Source organism: Excalfactoria chinensis, chromosome 6 (assembly GCF_039878825.1).
Source record: "Excalfactoria chinensis isolate bCotChi1 chromosome 6, bCotChi1.hap2, whole genome shotgun sequence".
NCBI lineage: Eukaryota > Metazoa > Chordata > Aves > Galliformes > Phasianidae > Excalfactoria > Excalfactoria chinensis.
In genome coordinates, this window is record NC_092830.1 from 37,211,503 (window position 1) to 37,233,355 (window position 21,853).

The following is a 21,853-nucleotide window of genomic DNA, read 5'->3' on the forward strand; positions in this document are numbered from 1 at the left end:
CACTCACTTGAACTCACGTCCCCAAACTGCACAATGCTGAAACCACAGCCAGCAAGGACACCAGCAGCAGTAACCCCAGCACAGGGTGCCCCAGCCTTGCACGAGCTCCAGCACAGCTGCTCTTAATGAGGGAAGCACTGCAATCCCCAGCAGCTGGGCTCCTTCATTTAAGAGCACCTGGGCATGGGGCCACCCCTCCCCTCTGCTCTCCCTGGCACAGATGTGGGCAGCCCCTCTGCAGGAGGGGTCTGGGGGAGCTGAGGCAGCACTGGCACAGGGTTACCCTGGCCTTGGAGCAGGGCGGCAAGGTTAGAACCCTGCACTTGTCTCAGCGAGATGTCTGAGCCCTGTCCTGAAGATCCATCTGTCTGCCAGTGTGTGTCTGGTGCACGCAGGGAGCAATCCCACCCGCAGCACTCAGCCTGCACAGCCCTAATTCCCTCTGACAGCACCGCAGGCTCTGGGTCAGACAATGGCTCAGCCAAGCAGAGGGGAGCAGCTGAGTGCCGTTGCTGTGCCTGGCATTGCAGGGCACGAGGCACAAGGACACCTGTCTGAGCCCAGGAAGGCCCCACAGGTGCAGCTTGCAGCCACTGAGGAGCAGCAATCCTGGCCCTTAAACCTTTGCATTAAGCACCACAACAGCATTCCTGCAGCTCATCTCATTACCTTGCTCTGGGATGGATGGATGGAGCGTCCCAGGCTGTCAGGCTGTGCTTCCAAGCTTTCAGCATTTTTATGCTTCTCAGGGTCAGCCTTCACACCACAGCCCAGTGCAGCAGCACAGCGCTCTGCAATGCACCTCAGGGATGGGCAGTGGCCTCACAAGAGCCAGGTGCAAAGTCCTTGGGCTCTGTGGGGCAGGGACCCCTGTTAGGAAATACCTGGCACACAGAGCTGCTCATTACACAGCTGTACCACAGAGCTGCTGAGGAGCACCCATAGGAGCAGTGAATGCACAGCTGAGTGATGGTGCATTTTGGCTGTGATGCCACCGCTGTGGTCTGGATGCTAAGCAGAGGAGGTCTGCGATGCAGACGCAAGAACTGTATCCCAACATGCACTCTTTTCTGGACTCAGCGTTGTCCTCCTGCAGAGCAATAACCCAGAAATGACTGCCAAAAGTTGGCAATGTTAAAAATACACGTTTATTACTCCACATAGGCAATGGCTTCTTGCAGTGTCTGCAAAACCACACGTTTGTTGTCCTAACTGAAATGCTCCGTGACACGGCAGTATTGCTATGCAAGAAATTACAGAAATATATTAACAGAAGATACAAAGGTACACTTTACCTATCCCATTTACACCGAGATCATGTAAAAATACTCCCTACCAAGGCATCAGGGTTTCGGCACTGCCCGGCCTCAAGCTCATATTCCCCCATTCATGGTACTCTTATTCTCACCGAGGTGCAGTGATGAACAATTGGCAACAAAAGACCCACCTGGACCTGACCTGGCATTGGGTTCTACACAAAATTCCCAGCGAAGTCTGTGGAATTCAATGGAAACACTTGAAAAGAGGCAATTCTGCAGAACTCCCAAATACAACAGCGAGAAGAAAAGAATCTTATGGCAAGAGTTGAAGGAGAATAATTCACAGGTGATGTAGACGTCTCACAGCGGATAACGGCACTCCCTGTATAAATCTGTCATACAAAAAATACACGTCTCTAAATAGTTATATACAGAACGCTGTTGTGGAGATGTGAAGCAGGGCCAGACTGATTCCTGCAGGCTCTGCATTGGGGTCTGGGAAGGGCAGTGCTTCATGCTTCCCCGTGAGCTCTGCTCACAGCAGCACTGACCCAGGCTCCACAGAGAGGATGGACAGAAGGGCTCAGGGCTTTGGCAGTGCAGCCATCACAGCCCCTGGGCAGAGCACAGCCCCACGGCCCAGCACGGCTGCACTCCCAGCTGAGACAACAGGGGACTGACGCACTATTGCTGTGCTTCCTTCTCACGACTACTCTTAGCTTTCAGCTTCATCTCCTGCATGTATGCATAAGTAAATGGGCAGCAATAGAACCTGCCCTGCAGTGGGCAGCAGTGAAACACACATCCACACGTGGCTGGAAACAAGTCCCCAAGAGATGCTGTACACACAGGGTCCTGACTGCGCAGTGCTCCCAACGTCTGTCACGTCAGCTGTCCTGGTGAGCAAGGTGCAGAAGGCACCAGGGCAGACACACGCACTCCTCATCCTGTCCTCCCCACATGTGTGCCCCCCATCACACCACAGGGCAGCTGTGCAGTGCCCCCCCCAGCACTGCTGGGCACTGCCTGGGGCTGCTGTGGGCACTGCATGATGCACAGGGGGGAAGGGGGTAGTCAGTGGGGCAGGGCTGGGCAAAGAGGCAGGAGTGTGGGCACAGCCTCTGCTGCCCCTTCATGAAGGTGTGGTTCTGCACAAACAGCCACTTCCTGATCTCCACATAAAACTGTGGAAAATAAACGTTTAGTGTCATCTTTCATATAAAATAACTGTACATGGTTAAGCCGTTCTATGATTTCATCCACAGAGACTAAAAATGCAGCAGTGTTTGTCCTAAAAGAGTCTGCGTCTGTTAAAAACCTCTTCTATGCATTTTTTGTGTTACAAATATAGACCAAGGATGCAAACCCAGCCACCTCCTCAGCATCTGCCAGCCAACGCATCTCGCCAGCTTTAAGGTGAACGCCGCTGCAATCAATCTGTGCATCACAACGGCTTCGAGTTGCAGCAGAACCCACAGCTCACGTTTAACAACAGTAACCAAAAGCCACAACGCAGCAGATTGAGCAACCAACAGAGTGAAGGCCTCTGAAAGCAGGAGAAAGGCAACCCCCACGGCGGAGCCCTCACAGAGCTCCTGTCTAACTGGGAAGATAAAACCAGGTTTGGGTAAGTTATGTACAGAACTTCTACTTTACACTGAAAATAATGAAAACTGAAGGGTAAATGAAGACGCTGCCCTCTGGTCGTGGCCAAGCAGTGCTGGAAGGTCACAAACGGCTTCCAAAAAGACCTGAACCTGTGACAAAATGCATCCCCCAAACCTGGGCATGCAGAGCCCAAATGGTCCGACTTGCTGCACGGCTCCTGCCACTCACAGCAGCTACATGAAGGAAGTATCTTAAATACACCTTACATATCGATCACGTCTTTCATCATCACCCAGCCCCAGAAGTGCACAAAAAGCATTGATTTACCCCAGGTCAGGAAAGACACTCTGGCAGTGGTGAAGAGAACAGTGTGCCTGTGCCATCCCTGAGCTGCAGGGCCATCCCATCCCCGCTCCCAGATGTGGCTGCAGCAGGAGCAGCCCCAACCCACAGTGGGAGCACTCGGCCCCACGCAGCCCTCGCTAGCAGCAGTGCCTCATACGGTGTGAGACACCCATCCAGTCTCCCTCCTGCTGGCTTCCCATGTTGGAGGTGTAACTTCTCACGTTGCCATCGCTTTGTATTAAAACCCGTCAGCAATCTGACATTAAAAAAGAACAAGTAACGAAATAGGTCTCCTTCCTCCGGCAAGTTGCATAGCGAGGATCCTTACCCACGGCAGCACCTCAGCATGTGGAACCGGTGCCTGTGTAAATCCAGAGCTCAGCTCTGTCAGAACTGTTCTGCTACAACGCTGTGGGACGAGCTGCTGTGCCGGGTGCTGCAGGGCACTGCCAGCGGCACTCACTGCACCCCAGAGCAGGCGGCAGCAGGGCGGCCTCAGCTTAGCTGCTGCCCGCCGAGGAGCACACGGAGCTGCACATGTTCAGCTTGGAGGTCTCGGCCTCAGCCTCTGTCTCAGCCTCAGCGGTGGCATCGGGGCCAGACATGGACTCGCTCGTCTGCTCCTGGCTCTTCTTCAGCCTGTGTGGGGCAGAGGAGCACATCACACAGCCGCCCAGGTCAGCGTGAGCCCCCAGCTGCCCCAGCACTCCCAGAGCACCCCATGGCAGGCCCAGGTAGGGTAAAGCAGAGGGGCTTCAGGCCGGTGGCACCTCCAGCACATGGTGACATCCTTACATGGGTGGAAGCATCAGCAGAACATACCACCATGTTCCCAGATGCTCAACCACGCTGGGTGGGCTTCAGTGCTCCAGAGCCTGCGGGCACAGCAATGCACCCACCCCCAGCACACACAGCCCCAGCACAGAGCTGACTGCTGTTCTGCTTCTGAACACAGCAGGGCCCCTTTGTGTGCGTGGACGCGGCAAAGCAGCGTGGAACTGCAGCACTCCTCCTGCATGCTTGTGCCGTGCAGAGGAAACGTGTCTGCGCTCCCTGCTCTCACCTCCCAGGGCAACATTCTCCACAAGGGGGAGCTGAGGTGGTGCCAGACAGGGGCGGAGGGGAGCCGAGGCGGTGCCACATAAGCAGGTCAGACCCCAGCAGCCCCTCTGCAGCAAAATCCCTGCAAGGTGCTCCAGGACCTGAGACTCGGGCACTGATATTGTGGAAAAGCCAGGAAAATAACATCTTTTCCTTCCTCAAAGCAGCCCCCACTTACTTCTCTCTGTTAAAGATGACAAAATCTTGCTGGATGGCTTCGAGGCATTCTTGGAGATAGTCATTTTCCTGTTGAAGAACAGAAAAGAACCACACGTGCGTGAAGAGTCCCATCTGTAGGTCTGCTTCCTACAGCACTGCACTGCCCCAACCTGTGCACGGCACACAGTGGCCACCAGAAAGTGCAGCCTCAGCAGATGAAGGAAACAGAACAACTGATTGTTGCCTTGTGGCTTTTACTGGTGGCACGTTTCACCTGTGGCGTGCAGAGACCCTGCAGCCAGGGCTGGGCTCCCACCCCACGCTGTCCTGTGCAGTGAGGATGCCAGCTGAGGGTTGTGGCAGACACAGCAGAAGCCCTGAGCTGTCCTGGCCACAAACCCTCTTCCCAGAGGCACTTCCAAACCTGCTCATTCTGTTCTCTCCCTCCCAGTGCCTGGCAGAGCTGTGAGGTCGCAGCGACAACAGGCCATGCACCCAAACACAGAATGGGCACAGTGGGTGCTTCTGTGCAGCCATCACTCAGCCCTCAGACTAACCGCGATACCACAAGCCTCATCCTCAGCTGCTGGGCAATAAGATGGTGCTTCCCAGAGGGGTCAGAACCAGCTGCACCGTTTGCTAGTTTTACCCCTGCTCACTGTGCCCACAGCTCTGCCATTTCACTGCCTTGAGCACAGGTTATTGTGACAGGGTTCTATCACACTTATGTAGAGGAACACTTGGCTCTCAGGAAGACTCCATTTGGCAAAGGCTTCCACCCCGATGTATCTGCATGGGGAGCACCACCACAGTAATGCTGCACCCCTGGCATCCCAGCCTCTGCCCAGCAGCACTCACGGACTGCGAGCTGTCCTTGCTGTTGTCCCGCGACTTGTTCTTTGCCAGCCTCTTCTTCTTCTTGTGCAGGGGTCTGGACTCCAGGATCATCTCCTCCAGCTCGAAGGTGGGGTCGCAGTGCAGGCGGCCCTTCTGCAGACACAGACACACCGGCTCGTCCCTCCCCAGCCAACACTCCAAGCCCTGAGCGGGGCAGTGAGTGGGCTGGCCGCGGTACTCACGTTGGGGACGAAGCCCGGCTCCAGGCGCTTCTGGCAGACATCGTCCCAGGGCACGGCAGACAGATACGCTGAAGTCTGGATGTCAGCCAGGCAGGAGAAGCGGTGCTCAGGGTTCACCGTCAGCAGCTGCGGGACAACGGCACTGCAGTGAGCAAGGAGAGATGGAGCCCAGCGCCCCGGCCCTGCAAACAAAGCCGGGGACCCCGGCAGCGCCGCATCCCTTCTGCTGGGGGCAGTGCGTGCCGTCCGGCACAGGGGAGCAGTGCGGGTCCAGAGGCGGCGACGGCCTTTCTGCAGAGCTCAAAGCCCGAAGTCCGCCCCTCTCGGTGCTCCCGGCGCTCCCCGCAGCCGCCAGCAGGGGGCGATGTGAGCCCGCCCAGCGCCGCGCCGCCCGATCAGCAGCAACGGCGGCTTTGAGCCGCACACCCGCCGTCAGAACCGGGTGTGCCCTCTGCACGGAGTACACATCCGACACTTGTCTGAGCTCTCAAGCAAACGACAGCTGAAAACCAACCTGACAGCGCACCGACGGCTCTCCAGTTGCAACGGTAACATGAAAGCATCATACACATATGAAGACTCTGAACCAGACTCCGCAGCAAGGGCAGCGCAGACCCCACCGCTTCCAGTTGTCCCAGTTGTCCCAGTTCTCTTCCCCACCCCCATCCCCCATGGCCCGAGGACCTTACTCTTGGGAGCTGGAAGAACCCAGCCTCAGCCCAGGGCAGAACAGAATCATTACACCAAGAAACAGCCTTTTCATTGGGTAGTAACACATCTTATCCCTGTAGGCAGCAGGGAGTTGGAACTCAATGACTTTTAAGGTCCCTTCCCACCAAAGACATTATATGATTCCACACTTACAGAAGTAATAAACCATAACAGAAGATTAACCAGTGCTTATGCTGAGCAAAGCCATAAATATTAAGTCCAGTTTCAGTTTCACACTACCGACACACTGAAGCATCTCCAGTCACACCTGGATGCACCACAGCTGCTGCCAGCCTGGAGCACAGCACGAAGGGCTGGCTGTGCTGTCCCCGTTCAGCACAGGGCAGCTGCACTACACAGCCTTCAGAGCTCCCTTCCAACTCTAAGGCCTCTATGATTCTGTGACTCTAAGAGCCCTCACCTTTCGTAGCAGGGCAACCATCTCCTTTGACCACGTGGATGAGTACTGAACGCTGACGGTGCTGAACAGCTGCACCAGGGACTCCACCGGGTTGTTGGAGTGGATGTCGTACGGCCGCTGGGGAAAGCACAGAAGGGTGAGCAGGAATTCACTTTTCCCTCTGCGGCCCATTAAGGAGCCACACTCATAGGCCTCCGGCTCCAAAGCCTACCCAGCCACGGAGGAGTTCATAAGCCATGATTCCCAGCGACCACCAATCCACTTCAAAGGAGTAACCCGTGCCGCCGCTCAGGAAGGAATGGAAAATCTCTGGAGCTGAACAGACAGAGACACAGCGGGTTATCTCTGGGGTCAGCTGGTTTCTGCTCACATCACCCACACCATGCAAGTCCACACATAAGCGCAGTTAATGCCACCAGTGGGGCTTTCAGGACAAGCCAGCAGCACAGCTGGTCTCACAGGGGGCTGGGCAGCAAGCAAGGACTGCAAGACATGGGGACACTGGGCCATGGGGACAGGGAACTGAGGGGACATGGAGCTGTGGGGATGCAGGGAATGCCAGAAGGACAGGCAGCACTCTGATGGCAATGCAGCCATTGTGGAGTTCCCCTCTTGAGCCAGCTAAGCTCAGCTGAATGACTGGGGTGCGTGCATTAATGGGCAAAATCCATTCAGTGCTTTTGTGACAGACAGGAATTAGAAGACTGCATGCAGTGAGCATTCCTTAAGGGCAAACTACAGACGTAACAACCTGCTATTGCTTCTTACCCATGTATGGCTTTGTTCCAGCTAGCGCAGTTGCTCTTTCACCATCCCTGATTATTGTTGCAATATTAAAATCTGTCAAGTGCGCGTGACCTTAAACAAAGACAGATGTTAGGAAGGAATCACTCGCAGCACAGAACCCCACGATGCAGAGCAAAGGTGTGCTTAAGCTTCTGCTCAAAGGCAGCAGAGAGCAGAGCAGGCAGGAACCTCCCCAGCCCCAAACTGGGCCCCAGGGCTCCTGCAGCCTTCTGAGGACCTCAGGCCTGCCCAATGCTAAGTGCTACCTTGCTGTGCTTCTGCATTTTGAATCATGTATGAAGCGTCACATTTTGCACATAGGCCGTTTAAAATATCCAACTCACTCCACCCTACCTGGCCATCCTTGTTCTTTGTGGTGCATTACAGGATTCTGCCTTGGATGGGGCAGAACCTTTTCAAATCCCACCAGGTGGATGCAGATACAAATGGTGTCCAACAGTACGTGCAGTCTGAGGGGCGCTGGCATTCGGCCTTCATACCCTCTGATATTTTCTAACAAACTCCCACGCAAGTGCAAGCCTGGCTCTTGGAAAGCCTTCACCTAAAGCTTGGAGGGTTTGGAGGCTGCTATCCTGACAACGTGGATCTTCACTTTCTGAGATTTACTACCAGAGGGCTGAATGTATGGGATCTCATACATGAGCTGTCCTGTACAGATCACCGAAAGCCAACCTATGGTGTATTAATAATACTACCAATAGAAGCCCCCATGAAGGCTTCCAGGCTCACTTCACCTGGCTCAGCCCGGTTCTCTTCTCACTGTGAGCCTGGTGTGTGTGTGTTTCTCTCACTTTTTCCATATAACAAGACACACAGAATCCATGACAGCAAGAAATCTGCAGCAGGTGGACAAAGGGAGACTGAGAGCTCCTACCTTGCTCGTCCAGGAGAATGTTGTCTGGTTTTACATCTCTGCAAACAGACACAAAGTTACAGCAAGCTGAAATCTCAGTCAGACGACAGATTAACTGCTACAAAAAGACTGCAACCTTATCTACCAAAACATAGAAAGATAAAGCCCCAAAATAACCTAATATGGAACAAGTCCCTTCAGACAGATTACGAGCACGTTTCTCCTAGGAAAAAATGGGGGAGCATCTTCAGGCATCACGTGTGTGAAATCAGTATTCCAGATGTCAGCCCACCCTGGCAAGCTCTCCACCAGCCCAGCCCCAAGCACTGCACTTTGGGCCCCTGAGGGGAGAAAGGTCTGCAGGCTGCAGCACCGTGGGCACGGTCTGTGTGCCACACACTGCCCAGCACCCTGCCTGCAGCCCAGCTGGACCCACAGCCTGCCCCAAACCCAGACAGCAGCCCCACAGCCCCCAGAGCTGCCCGCCCACCTGGGCTTCCCAGCGCAGTGCAGCCTATGGAATACCTTCACTTCCAGTGCCTCAGGGCAGTACCTGTGAATGATGTGCTGGCTGCGCAGGTAGTCCAGTGCCAGAGCCATCTCACACAGGTACAGCCTGACCGTCTCCTCCGTGAACTGCACGTTCTGCTGCAGGTGGTAGCGCAGGTCCCCGCCGAGCAGCAGGTCCACCACCATGAACATGTCCTCCTCGTCCTGGAAGGAGTACCTGCGGGGAATGGCTGTCAGCAGTGCGTGCAGACTGAGGGCAGAAATGTTCCCTCTTGGCTGCACAGCACCTCTGAGAATCTGCCAGCATCCCCACTACAAACATATGTCGGCCTCGGTGTTTGCATCTCTTTAATTAAGTGGGCACCATTCATGATGCCACCTCGCTTTTGCTGCCCTAAGCAGCACTTCCACAGTGAGGCAGTTGCCCCCATTAACTCCTGCAGCCTTCTGAGCACCACCCTTCACCTAAACCCCACAGGATGCCATAGAACCACTCAGCAAGCAGCCCCTACAGCAAGGTACAAGGCCTGGGGCTTTGGGACTGCCCTTCCAGCACCAGAAAAGCACAGAGCAAACAGTGGTGTTTCAGCTCCCACCCTAACACCCGGCCTCACTGGTATCCTGCCTTGGTTCACCTGAGGCACACTGCTCCCTGCTTCAGACTTCCCATACCGAAGATCCCATAACAAACCACAGAACCATAGAATGGTTTGAGTTGGAAGGGACCTTCCAAGGGACCATCTGGTCCAACTCCCCTGCACCGAGCAGTAACACCTACGGCTCCTTCTGGCGCTCAGAGCCCCATCCAACCTGATGCCCCACAACACCCATCCCGTACCAAAGTCCCCCCTGGCAGCTCCCTGGCACACAGCCCACGGGGCTTTGCTTGCAGTCGTCTCAGAGTCACTGTGAATTTTCAGTTGTGAAAAGAAAGACGCAGCCATACCTAAAATATCCCTGCACGTCCTGAAAATGAATTGGAAAATGCAAGTGCTAATTTAACCATAAAAACAGAGGAATAGATCGGTATTTACGGTAGAGTAAAACGCCTCCCTATTTGTAGAGGATCCCGGAGGAGAGTGACAGCAGTGAGGATACACTACAAAATAACGTCCCATTGTTATATTTGGCTACAGCGTTTCTAAGGAGAGAGTGTGTGGGGTTGTGTAATGCTTATGAATCACACGCTGCTCATCCTGAATGTGTGCTTAGTCCAAACACAGGAGCTGGGAAAATCTGCACGAGCACATCTGCTCAAAGATCTCATTACCTGCTGGAGAACAGATTTGCCCGTGTTCAAATGCTCAACAGCCACCAGAGTGGAAATGATGCCCACAGGACCCAGTTAGGCTCGCTGGCCCCACTGCAGCCACTGCCTCTACCAAGTGCTGTGCTGTCCTCTGAAGGCACAGAGCGTGCACAGCACTGAGCAGCCCCAGGCACAGTATCAGTAACCACGGCCACGTACACATCAGCAATAAAAGACCACCCTCCTTCCTCCTTGTCAGCCTGTCACCTCTGCTCCGTGGTTCCCTCTCCTTGCATAAACTCCACTCTTCTCGGCTGCTAGATCCTGCAGTAACCTCCAGATATAACACAATATTCATTTGGAAATGAATTTATTGTGCAAGACTCAGTGAAATATCTGAGCTCTAAAGGGACATGCAGCAAACTGCTGCAGAGTTCTGATTTGCCATCAGCTGCTCTGCAGCCAAAGGCCACACGTGTTAATCTGCAGAGATCACAGCACTCCATTTCAGAAAGAGATCACTGAGAACAGCCGCATTGCAAAGCGCTCAGGGCCCAGCTGATAAAACCAACTCAAATCAGGCTGCAAGTTAACAACACGTGTTCACCCCTAATGGTCACACAGCACACGGGGCACACCAACACTGCAGCTCAACTGGAGAGCACCTCAGCACACAGAGGCATGAGCAAGGAGGATCTGAAGGAGAACAACCATGAGACAGACTGCTCGACAGTGCAGAGATGTAACATTTGGACATCTTCCGTGTGTGTGTTCACTGCAAGCATTTCATTCCTGCTTCATCAGCTCAGCAGTACCTCCCAATGGGTGCTGTGCAGAGCACCTGGGGCAGAACGCAGCCCTGCAGCATGGGGAAGGGCAGGGGAAAGGCAGGAGGAAGGGGAAGGGCAGAAGCCACTCACCAGAGGTTCACCAGGAACACGTGCTCAATCTCCTGCAGGATCTCCAGCTCCCGGAACACGTTGCGGACCTCGTCCCTCTCGATGCACTGCTGCTTGTTCATGTACTTCATTGCATACATCTTCTCAGTGTCTCTCTTCTGCACAATGCACACCTGCAGCAAAAGGCAAAAGGAGAAGGGTTAGCAAAACGTTCCCTACCCTCATCTGCTGCTTGATGTGTGAGAACAGCTCTCCAGGATGGGCAGCTCACATGCTGGGTGTACATTCCCAGCAGACTGAGTTTAACCTCTTTCAGATACAGCCGTACTCAGAAAGGTCAAACAATCCATTCTGCTTTAGCTGAAAGCTATTTGAATGTAAATGGGTTAAAAATGAGGAAAACAACGAGCACTGTGCCCAGCACTGGGCCACACAGGGGGCCAGCTCCATATCCCTGCACAGCACAGAGTGGGGCTCACAGCACTCCCAGAGCATCCTCAGTGCTGCTCCCGTGTCTCTGGCTGATGACGACACTAATTATCAAGGTAGCTATTCTGAACTGAACTAACGAGCGTTCTGCAGCTGGTATCATTATGTCTGTCCTCTCTTCATTACCAGGCTACACTGTGCTGCATATTCTGTCTTCGTAAAAAGAGATCTGGCAGTTTGCTCCTACAGCCTTCATTCAAACACCGCAGCAAGGCCCAGCCAAAGGTGACCTCCAGCTGCTGGAGCCACAGCACCCACTGCACCTCGGAGCATCCAACAGATCCCTCAGCATCTAATAGGTCCTGCAGCATCCCACAGTATCCCTGAATGGTGGAAACATCATGGGGAGACCTGAGCTCTTCCACACTTCCAAAATGCTCCCGTTAATAACAAGTTGCAAGCGCTAATGGCACATAATATAATATCATCAAGGACACATTGCAGCAGCAGATGACAAAATAATGGATGGTTATTGTTAGCCTGCTACAAACATCCTAATTAGCAATATGACGAAATGATGAGGATTACTTTGCAGTTGCCACTGCAATGACTGCACAAGCAGAGAACCACGCACGTACACAGCTCTGTGCAAGGGCACACTGGGGGCAGCAGGGGTCTGACCCTGCCTGGGGACACCAGCAGCTGCAGGGAGGCACAGCACCAACACGGGCTGAAACCCACCACCTGCAGCTTGAATGGGAACAGCGAGCTGCCTGCTGCAATGCACGGCACCTGCACGATCCCACTGCTGCCTCAAGCAGACATTAATAAGCCAAGAGAAAGTAACTGCACTTTGCAGCTTCCTGCAGCAGAAAAGACATAAGGATATCCCCTCAGGACATGGGCATCACTGCACAGCTTATCTACAAACAGCTCCATGAGTAACAGCAATGCAGACACCAAACATTATTTTCTGATTTGTTTCATGTTAAGGCCAGAAACACATTAATTTCTAAATCTTCACTGTGTGTTCTGGTTTAGATTTTGACTTTTAGCATCCTCCCACATATTGCTCTTCACATTTCTGTCATTTGCTCTCTGTTTCTCTGCAGGAAAAATGGACATCTAACATAACAAATAAGAACACAGTGGCAGGTTCTCTTGCTGTGTAACAGCAAGTGGCGTTCTGAAATGGAAGAGCATCACCTACACGCAAAGTAACTCTGCTTTCAAGTACTATACAAACTTTTCATCTGTGTTCTGGGGAAGAAAAAAGCCCACGAGAGTGAACAGGAATATTCCTCCCCTCACCAGGCAGCACTGCTCCAGTGCAGCTTCACAGGAGCACAGCACGGCTCTGTGCTGGTGCAGCTCCACACCCTCATGCAGTGCCGTGCAGCTCTGTGCACCCTGCTGTCCCTGCCCTGCTGTCACCCAACAAAACACAAGGACTGGTGCTGGTCCTGCCCTCACCGTGCATTTGCTTGGGTCCTCCGTGACCAGCAGGAGCCCTCCCTAAAGTGCCTGTGGCTGCAGGAGTACAGCCCATGAGCTGACAGGTGAGTGCCCAGCACACATCTTTACCTCTCTGCTCTGTCCCTGTGGAAGCAGGGAACATCTACAGGGTAACGAGTTCAGAGTGGTTTCATAATACATCTGGATCCATTTTTCAAGCAGGTCTACAAAGTGAGGCAACACAAGAAAGCAAAAGAAGGGATGATCGTGTCCTCGTGCTGCACAATGTGGTCCCTCACTGCACAAAGGAAATCTTCATTGGTTAAATACAGCCATCGGGAAAAACTGTATGTAATGCTGCCAGATCCATGCTGCAGAAGGCAGGCATCAGCTGGCAGTATATTGCTCAAGACGTGGCACATAAAAGATTTAATAGACTCCCAGATACCCTGAGCATTCAGCTGCTGCCAAATGGTTTGTATACAGCTGCCTTTGCTTTTATTGCATTAAAGGCACAAAGGGGCTGGGACTTGCATTTGCTATTCAGAACATGAGATGTGTATTTAACATCTCCCATTTCGACCTCACTTTATGGGGCCACGTATGATGACAACAGTTTGTCTTTATCTGAATCCAGACAGGCTGGGTCTGCGCTGAGCAGCTGAGCTATGGCCACCATAGCATAGGAGCCTTGTGGTGCCCGGGGGACATAAGGTACTTCTTTTTGCAGGAAGGCTTCTCTTGTTGTCGCTGTTATTTCAGGATCCTTTCCTTGATCCTCTGCATTTTTGCTGCTCTGCACACTTTTCAGTTCGACTTGCTATCTTTTATGCAGGCAGGCTTTGGAAACTCAATAACTTTTTTCCTGCTGATTCTGAGCAAATCCAGTGGGCTGAAATCTCCACTCGGATGAAAAGTCATCTAAGCATTTAATAGCATGTCCTGACTTATCTCAAGCTAATTATAATGGAATAGCACAGTTTGTCCATAGGCTCAAACAACAGCAAGTACTTTGCATGCTGGGCACTGTTTGTGAAGCTGATAAATACTTGAGATTGCTCGTTCTCGGCTACACAAAGATTATTTCTTCTGCTGATGCAGATGTAACATTAAGGCACTCATGAAGCCGCCCTCTGCAGAACATCACTGCCACATCTGATGCAAATGCCCATAGCTGGGTTGGTGATGTCTTCCTTCTGCTTTGGGCATGGGAGCAGTACATTTTCAGCTAGAGCCTTTCATGGGCTACTGTTTGTGAAGGGCCACAAAACACTCCATAAACCTCTCACAGAAACATTCCTGAGCACAGCTGAGGACCACCAGGGATTTTCAGGGCGCAAACCTGGATTTTGCTTATTCTGTCTTTAGAATCAATGCTCGGCACTAGCAAGCACTGCACGCTCACAGCAAATATCTTAATCCCACCTGAAAGTGAACCACAGGAGGACACTGCTCTGGCTCGTAAAATGCTTATTCAGAGCAGCTACACCTGATCCAAACACAGTGATTTATACTTCACTTTCTGCTGACTTCCCTTGGCGATTATCTCTGGGCTCTTAGACACACAAAATATCCTATTAGATATTCAGAAGTCAAGAAAATCTTTCTATTTCCCACTCAGCAGAGATGAGAAGTGCTGCAGCTACATGTGGGCATTCTGTTTACAAAATGAAAGTCAACTTTCATCCGATACCAGGAAAGCAATAGCAAGGGGTGACATCATTTTGAAGGGAAACCAAAGATACCTGACACACAGGTCACAGTTGCATGGTAGGCAGAATCAGTTACCCTGTTATTTCAAACCAATCTTCATATCCATTTTATATTATGATGCCTCTGATGGTTATTGAAATACAGTCTTTGTCTGGTAATTAACATCTGCATAACATTTATAATTAAAAAGATAATGTTAATTTGTTCCACACTCCTAATAAATGTTAAGGATAAAACCATCCAATTAAATTTTCTTTTGGCATGGCAAGATAACAAAGCCTGGAGGTGTCATGTAAGTGTATTTGCAGTGATACAGCCCTGGTGCTGGGTACACCCGGGGCTCCAGGTGCTGTGGCTGTCATGGCCCTGAGCTGCTGGCACAGGGGCTGCAAGGCCTCCTGGTGCACAGACAGGAGTGCAGGAACAGACTATCAAATGGACAGCAGGAATGCCTGATGGATGGAAGGACAGCAGTGTTCCCCCAGGTGCAGCTGGCAGGGCAGCATGGGGAGCACAGAGTCATGCAGGCTGCAGGAGGAAGCTGAAACACACAGCAGTGACACGGGCTGATCCAAGGGGAAAGGACTGGGGGGAGCTGAGCAGCCCCATGGCCTCACTGACCCCGGGGAGGTGATGCTCAGGGCAGGCTGCTGGGGCTGGAGGGGCTGAGACATAGCTGGGCTGGGTGCTGCCATGATACCGTCTGGTCCTGAATGCAAACAGACTTGCAAACAACCAAAAGCCCTCATTGCCTTCATTATGCAGCTTATTTATCTGGAACTTCATTCCAAGAACAGTTCTGACAATAGTGTCTCTGGCAGTGTTTTACCCAACCATTATCTCCAGCACAAAAAGCCCCATTTAAAAGAATGGGACACCTGCAGCCATGATCCTGAAGGCAAACTGCACAGCAGCCCCCTGCACTGTGTGATGCTGACAACTCTGCAGCACAGCCCTCCCTGCACAGTGACACAACCCAAGTGACACCACCACCCCATGGCTGTGCTCCCCGCAGCTCTGGGCTGTGCCCTGGGTTGGCTCAGGCAAAGCCACAGCTCATTGCTGCTGCTGCACTCACGTCCAGCCCCAGTGGGACCCAGTGCTCACACAGGGACACGTGGCACAAGCAGGTCCTCCTGCTGCACTCAGATGATATGAACCCCCACTTTTTCAGGCTGGCCCGCAGCAGGAAAGCTGTGCACCTCAACGCAGCACCGGGCAGCCCCTGTGCTGCTCTGACAGCTTCAGCCAGCTGGGGCCACGTTACAGCGATGTCTCAGCAATAGCAGCGAGTGTGTTAATAACACAGCATCCTCTTTGGAGGCAAAGGTCAAAATCAGAACACGTTTACTGAGGTATAAGAGAAATTAAAAGGCATGAAGTTGCACTGAATGGAAAAAGCCCACGATCCCCAGAGACGTGCTGTAAGCACAGGGCCAGAACGGCTCGACACATCTGCTCTCACGTCCTCACCCCAAGTGCTCATTTTACTTTCTATTCCAAACACCACATTCCCTCCCGAAGATCTTTTTCACAGATCCTTATGATGTTGCTCTTTCCCTGCTGAAAGTTCTGCTTTATCACCAGCTGGATGAAGGACCGGTGTGCCACAACACCATCAATCATTAAAAGCTCTTTAATTCACTACCGCTGCTTGCTCCAGCCAAGTTATAGCAGGAGCTGATAAAACTTTTATTCATAGCAAGCCTGCTGCTGCTTTCAGGTCATGTCAGCACTCCCATGAAAAATCCCCCTCTCGGTTGCTTATGATAGAGATGAAAACCTCGTCTGACCTAAAACAAAGAACACTGTGCACAACAGAACCTCAGTGCGACAGCCCCACACCGCCAGCTTCAGTTTGTGGCCTTAAGAACGTGCCTGTGTTCTTACCTTGTGCAAGGCTGCAGAACTGATGGATCCACCTCAGAGCAGGGCCAGCCCTCCGTGTGCCAGGGAAAGGAACTCATGAGGCCAGGAAAGCTGGGCAAGTGCTCAAAGCTGGCCTTGCACGATTACCTTCTTTCCAAATGAATCTTATTCCTATATTGCCACTGACATAAATCACAGCTGAACTAACAACACAGCCAGCACATAAAAACAGCCCAGGAAAAGCTCTCCTGGCCAGCTCCTGTGTTGAACAAGTCAGGAGTGGAGGTTTTCCATCTGCAACTACCGTGGGATTTCATCCAGCTTCCCAGTAAGGCTTCATGAAGGGGCAATGCAACCCATAAGATATGAATCCTGCAATTAAAAGCAATTTGAGATGGCTCAGATTAGGCACTTCCTTTTCACGTTACGCTGAGGAAGTAACATCCAGTCAGATATTACACAGATGTCTCTCTAATTGAGTTTGGGGTATGGGTGATTATCTGCTCACAGCCTCTGTACCTCCCGAGGTACAGGTTCCTGTTTGGATCAAGGCTCCCACACGTACCTCTGCAGGATGCTCTGAATAACATGAAAAGTACATCCTCCCATGGCCGATGTGCATTTTGAGTCCAGCCTTATATTTGGAACCACCTTTCATTACGGCCATAATTAGATCCGTGATGGTTTATATGCTAGTCAAAGAGGTAGACAGGATGATTTTTTAGTTACATATATTTGATAAAACCTGGGAGCAGACAGAAATCTAATTACTCCCAATGAAGAACAGAGGGCTTTATTTAATCTCTGAACATAAATTAATGCCAAAGCTACTCCTGATCCCAAGGCAGAAACACTCCCTGTGCTGTCTGGAGAGCCCTCCCCACTCCTCCCGCAGAGATGCTGCCAGGCAGCAGCACTGTGAGCACTGTGCCCGCAGCACCATGGGCTGAGCTCCCCAGCCAAGCAGCCAGCAGTGCTCAGCAGTACCCCAGGTGTGGACCTTCCAAGAGGGAGTTAATGAAACGTGCATCCAGGTGCTCAGTGTGGTGCTGGCAGGAGCTGACTGCATTGTGCTGATGAACTTATCACCCAGTGCTTACCAAGAGATCTGCCCTGGGAGGCATCTCCCCCCACAAAGCTCCTCTGTGCTGGAAGGCAGAGCAGCAGGCACCTGGGATCACATGTAGCTGCTCGAGCTGCCATGCTGCAGATGCTGGCACTTACAATGGCAGCAAACTGTGAGGGATTCCCAACAGGAGGTGGGCAAAGCTCAACTCGGTTCATTAAAACCAGCCATTGTGCCAGGGCTGTATGAAAACCTCCCCAATTTGGACACTGGGTGTCAGGTCTGCCCAACTGGTAGCCAGAAATCAGAGTACGTGCAAACAAGTGCTGCCTGACAGCAAATAGCTCCACATGCACACTGCGTGCTGCTCCGAGCAGTAATTATTCCATCAATTGCAGGTCTGGAGCCAGTAACTTGGCAGGACAGACTTTTGGGCAGGTTACAGCCCCATCTGTTCAGAGCTGCTTTGCATTACGGCATTAAAATCCCCACTACCTCTGCCTTGTCAAAAAGGAACAGCCCACACCCAGAGCTCGCAGGACCCGACCAGACACAGCATCTATCTACTGCAGCTTCCCACTAGGCACTTAGTGGAGCTTTTTTAATTAGTGGAGCTTTCACACTTCCGCTAATTAATCCTGCCCAGTTATTCACCTTCCCTCAGTGCCCAGCGCCACGTGCATCCCCTGAGCTGCCCGCTGAGCGCCCTGCACAGCCCTGCTGGCAGCAGCACAGAGCCCAGCTGGGTGCCCTGGGCTGCAGCACCACGCGGCAGCTCTGCCAGCACCACCTCGGGCACGAGCTCACAGATAGCAATGGTGAGCACCGAGCTCCCCGTGTCTTCTTAACGGCACCCTGCAAGCTGCTGGGAATGGAATGGGTGCTCCTCAGTCCTCAGCGTGGGCTGTTAAAGCGCACAATTTGCTGGAGGTGTTTTATAGAGAATTGGGGTACTTTTAAAAATCCCTTTTAGATCAAAAGCAGGACAGTAACAATATTCGTATTGCCCACCAGCGAGGGAATGGCAACGATCAGGGATTCTTGGTGGATCCTGTATGTTAACAGTAACTGAAGTGGTGGTGAAAGCAATGCTCACCTTTCTGCTCCTGCTTTTAAAGCTTTCACGTGTATACAGTGCAGACATGTAATGGAGAAGGTAAACCTCCTGACCAGACAGAGAAAATAGCCCTCACCAGAACTGCGATGTGTCAGCAACAACACAAGCGTACAGAACACTGCAAAAATACACTTACAGATAGCAAAGCCAGAGCACAGTTTACATCTTGGTCCTGAGAAAGAAATCTCATGCCTGTGTGGAAAGAGATATCCAATGGATATCTGCCTACCTTCTATCCATCACTGCTCTCCAGTACAACCCAGTTTCACGACTTTGGGTAACACAGGAATAAAAACATCTTTACTTTCCAGTTTCTGCTCCATAACAGTGAGGTGGGACCTCTTACAGCATCGCTGCTGCTGTGAGTTGGGACTGACAGCACAGGGACAAGGACCCACCAGGCCTGCACTGCAGGAACACAGAAGGTACTCAGGAGCTGAGGGTCCCCAAACACATTCTCCTTCAGTGCATCTCCAGACCCACCTGCACAGTTCCCCTGGGAGCCAGGAGAAGCACTGCCAGATTTTGTAAACACTGGAAAACAGGCAGAAGGGGAGGAATCAAAGCACACAGTGGGGAAAATGCCTTCTGGGGAGTGCAGCCTGTGACCCCCTGCTGCACCTCCCACCCTGCACTGCAGAGCTCTGACTGCAGCAGCATTACCTACAGCCTGTCATCACAAGGGCAGCTCCTGCGCTTCCTCAGGTTACACTTCACTGCTGACACAGGGAGAATCCCAGTCACTGTTACTGGCTTTTGGGCAGACCCCACACTCACCACTATGGAAACAGAACAGAACTGTACCACTTCTCGATGTCTGCACCACTGCTGTGAGAAACAGGTCTGCTTCAAAGCAGTGCACACACAGGAGGCTGAGAATGTCAGACTGCTCCGAGCTCTGACCAACCCACCAGGAGGAACACTGCACCAGAAGCAGAGAGCAAGCCTCACCCCACGGCTGCTGCTGCATTATGGCACTGCCTAGGATAACAAAGGAAGGACACCCCATAATCCTCAGGGTGAATGCAGACTGCTACTATGAGAGAGAGAAGAGAATATTTGCTGTATCATGCTAACACATTCAATGCTTCCTAAGAGCAGCAGTACTGTTAAGTATTGCTTATGACACGGAGTGGTTCGTAACAGGATTGTCCAACCAACAGCATAACAGAACATCCAAACCCATGAGCTGCTGCTTCTAAGGACTTGCAGATGATCTGGACATCCAATTTAGCTTCAACTTAATTGTTGCCAAATCCTGCATCTGACGCTGAAGCATCCCATGCTCTTGGTACAATGAACGGGCGTGTGGGGGTGTGCTGCATGACGGCTTGTCAGAACACAGAGGAGATCCAAATGCTCACCATATTTAAGCCAATGAGAGATTTATAATTAACATGAGCAAAGCAGGCCACTGTTGATTTTTTTTTTTTACCCACTTGAAAACAAGACCATTTAAAGTTGGCCGTGTTAGATAGCAGCCTGCGCACAGCTTAGACTGAGGCTTAGAACTGGAGGAGCAGAAGATGTTATTAGAATTTACTACTGAGAGAACTCCCAGGCAGGAGCCAGAATTTAACCAGGAACAGTTATTACAGCACCGACATGCACAGAGATGGAGCTGGCAATGCTGCAGCATCCACAAGGGCTGTGCTGCTGGGAACTGCACACCCCATGAGCTGCCCCCATGATCCAGGCATCAGGGACACGGCTGCTGCACACAGCCCTGACTCAGGCTTTCCCATAGAGGAGCTCTGCTATGAGCTGCATTACAGTGCAGGCTTATGTTGCTAGGGATCAAGTCTGCTAGAGTAGCTCATGGCTTCATGAATTAAACACGCGTAGAGAAGATGAGGATATGAGGCTTTTTCATACTTGCTCCCACTGACTTAGAACTGTTGGCCAGTTTCAGACAGATTTCACAGGAGAGCCATCCTGATGATACAGCAGCTCCTCTCAGCCCTGTGAAGAGCAACGAGACGAGGCAAAACACAGACCCAGAAGGAGAGGAGGGTTCCATCAGTGATTAACCCACACTATTAGGCACCAGGGCATTATCATGAATTCAACACACTAAGTCAGGGCTCACTGCTTTGTCTCAACACAGACAGGCTTTGTTCTGGCAGCAAGATGCTCAATCCTCCCTGGTGCTGCAGCACTTTGATGAGAAGCAACTAAATAAAGTGACAAACCTGCAGGAAAAGCATAAGCAGGTACCTTCCCCAACAGTTCTGCAAGCCCAACACTTAGCATGCCTACCAAGTGCTGGGGAGTGAACTGGATGAAAGCATCCCAGCACCCACCAAGGAGACAGATGAGCTCATGCACAAACTTCAGCCTCAGCTTTGCACGTGATCTGTGGTACATTGCCCAGCTACCAGAGCCCAGAAAGCAGCACCAGCACAGCACACTCTGCCCTTCATTGCCTTGGGGTGGGAAGCAAAAAGGAAGGTGTGGGAGCAGACTTGCATTTGCCAACAAGCAGAGCAAGTCACAAGTACTGCCCCAGAAAAGTCATCCTCACCTCATTAAGAGGCTTCATGAAAATTGATAGGACAGTTCCCTGAGACATGATGTAATGAATCAGTGGACGAATAGGAATGAGCTCAGGGTCAGACCCTACCTGAGAACAGGCACAGTGTTTGAGTGATGTGATCTACAACCAGCATCACATTTGCCCCAAGCAAGCAGCAAACAGAACTCGGGTGGAGAGTTAGCTCCTGGCACCTGCAGCTCACACAGCCTGGCTGGGCACAGCATACTGTAAGGTGGTCCTGCCAGTCCCCAGCCCCACTACTGGTGGGAGAGAGCAGGATGGGCTGCACACCACCAGCCCTCCCATAAGGGTAATGGTGGCACATCCATCCGCTGAGCCACTGCAACACAGCCCTTGTGCCCAGCACAGCCTGACGGGCACCACAGAGTCAGCACACAGCGCTGAGCCAGGGCCTGCAGGGCACGCAGCCAGGTGCAACCTCAGCCTCATGCCTGTCCTGCACAGGCAGAGAAATAAAAGTGCCAAATGTGCAGGTGCTTTAGAACCAAAGGATTGTGTTTCTAGGTTTTCTTTTAGAGAAAGAAAAATCAACATTTGTAAAGCTGTGAAAAAAAAAAAGACAAAGGATAAAGTTTGTGTCGATATCAAAGAGGTATTCAGTTGAGAATAGACTCTAAGGAAATGCTGTTGACTTGTACCTACGGGG

The 21,853-nt window shown here is 51.9% G+C and overlaps 1 protein-coding gene across 2 annotated transcripts in view; it reads right to left on the reverse strand.

Annotated features, from left to right (window-relative positions):
- Positions 1 to 1,130: 1,130 nt before the first annotated feature.
- The window catches only part of STK32C (serine/threonine kinase 32C), a 54,312-nt gene continuing 33,589 nt past the window's right edge, over positions 1,131 to 21,853 (reverse strand). For both annotated transcript variants that reach the window (XM_072340202.1, XM_072340201.1), the window contains 10 exons: positions 11,023 to 11,174; positions 8,897 to 9,070; positions 8,365 to 8,402; positions 7,452 to 7,541; positions 6,895 to 6,998; positions 6,684 to 6,800; positions 5,552 to 5,677; positions 5,331 to 5,462; positions 4,492 to 4,559; positions 1,131 to 3,851 (listed from right to left, as the gene is read on the reverse strand). In XM_072340202.1, the coding sequence (XP_072196303.1) occupies positions 3,713 to 3,851; positions 4,492 to 4,559; positions 5,331 to 5,462; positions 5,552 to 5,677; positions 6,684 to 6,800; positions 6,895 to 6,998; positions 7,452 to 7,541; positions 8,365 to 8,402; positions 8,897 to 9,070; positions 11,023 to 11,141 (1,107 nt within the window). In that variant the 5' untranslated portion in view covers positions 11,142 to 11,174 and the 3' untranslated portion in view covers positions 1,131 to 3,712. The remainder of the gene's footprint in view (positions 3,852 to 4,491; positions 4,560 to 5,330; positions 5,463 to 5,551; positions 5,678 to 6,683; positions 6,801 to 6,894; positions 6,999 to 7,451; positions 7,542 to 8,364; positions 8,403 to 8,896; positions 9,071 to 11,022; positions 11,175 to 21,853) is intronic.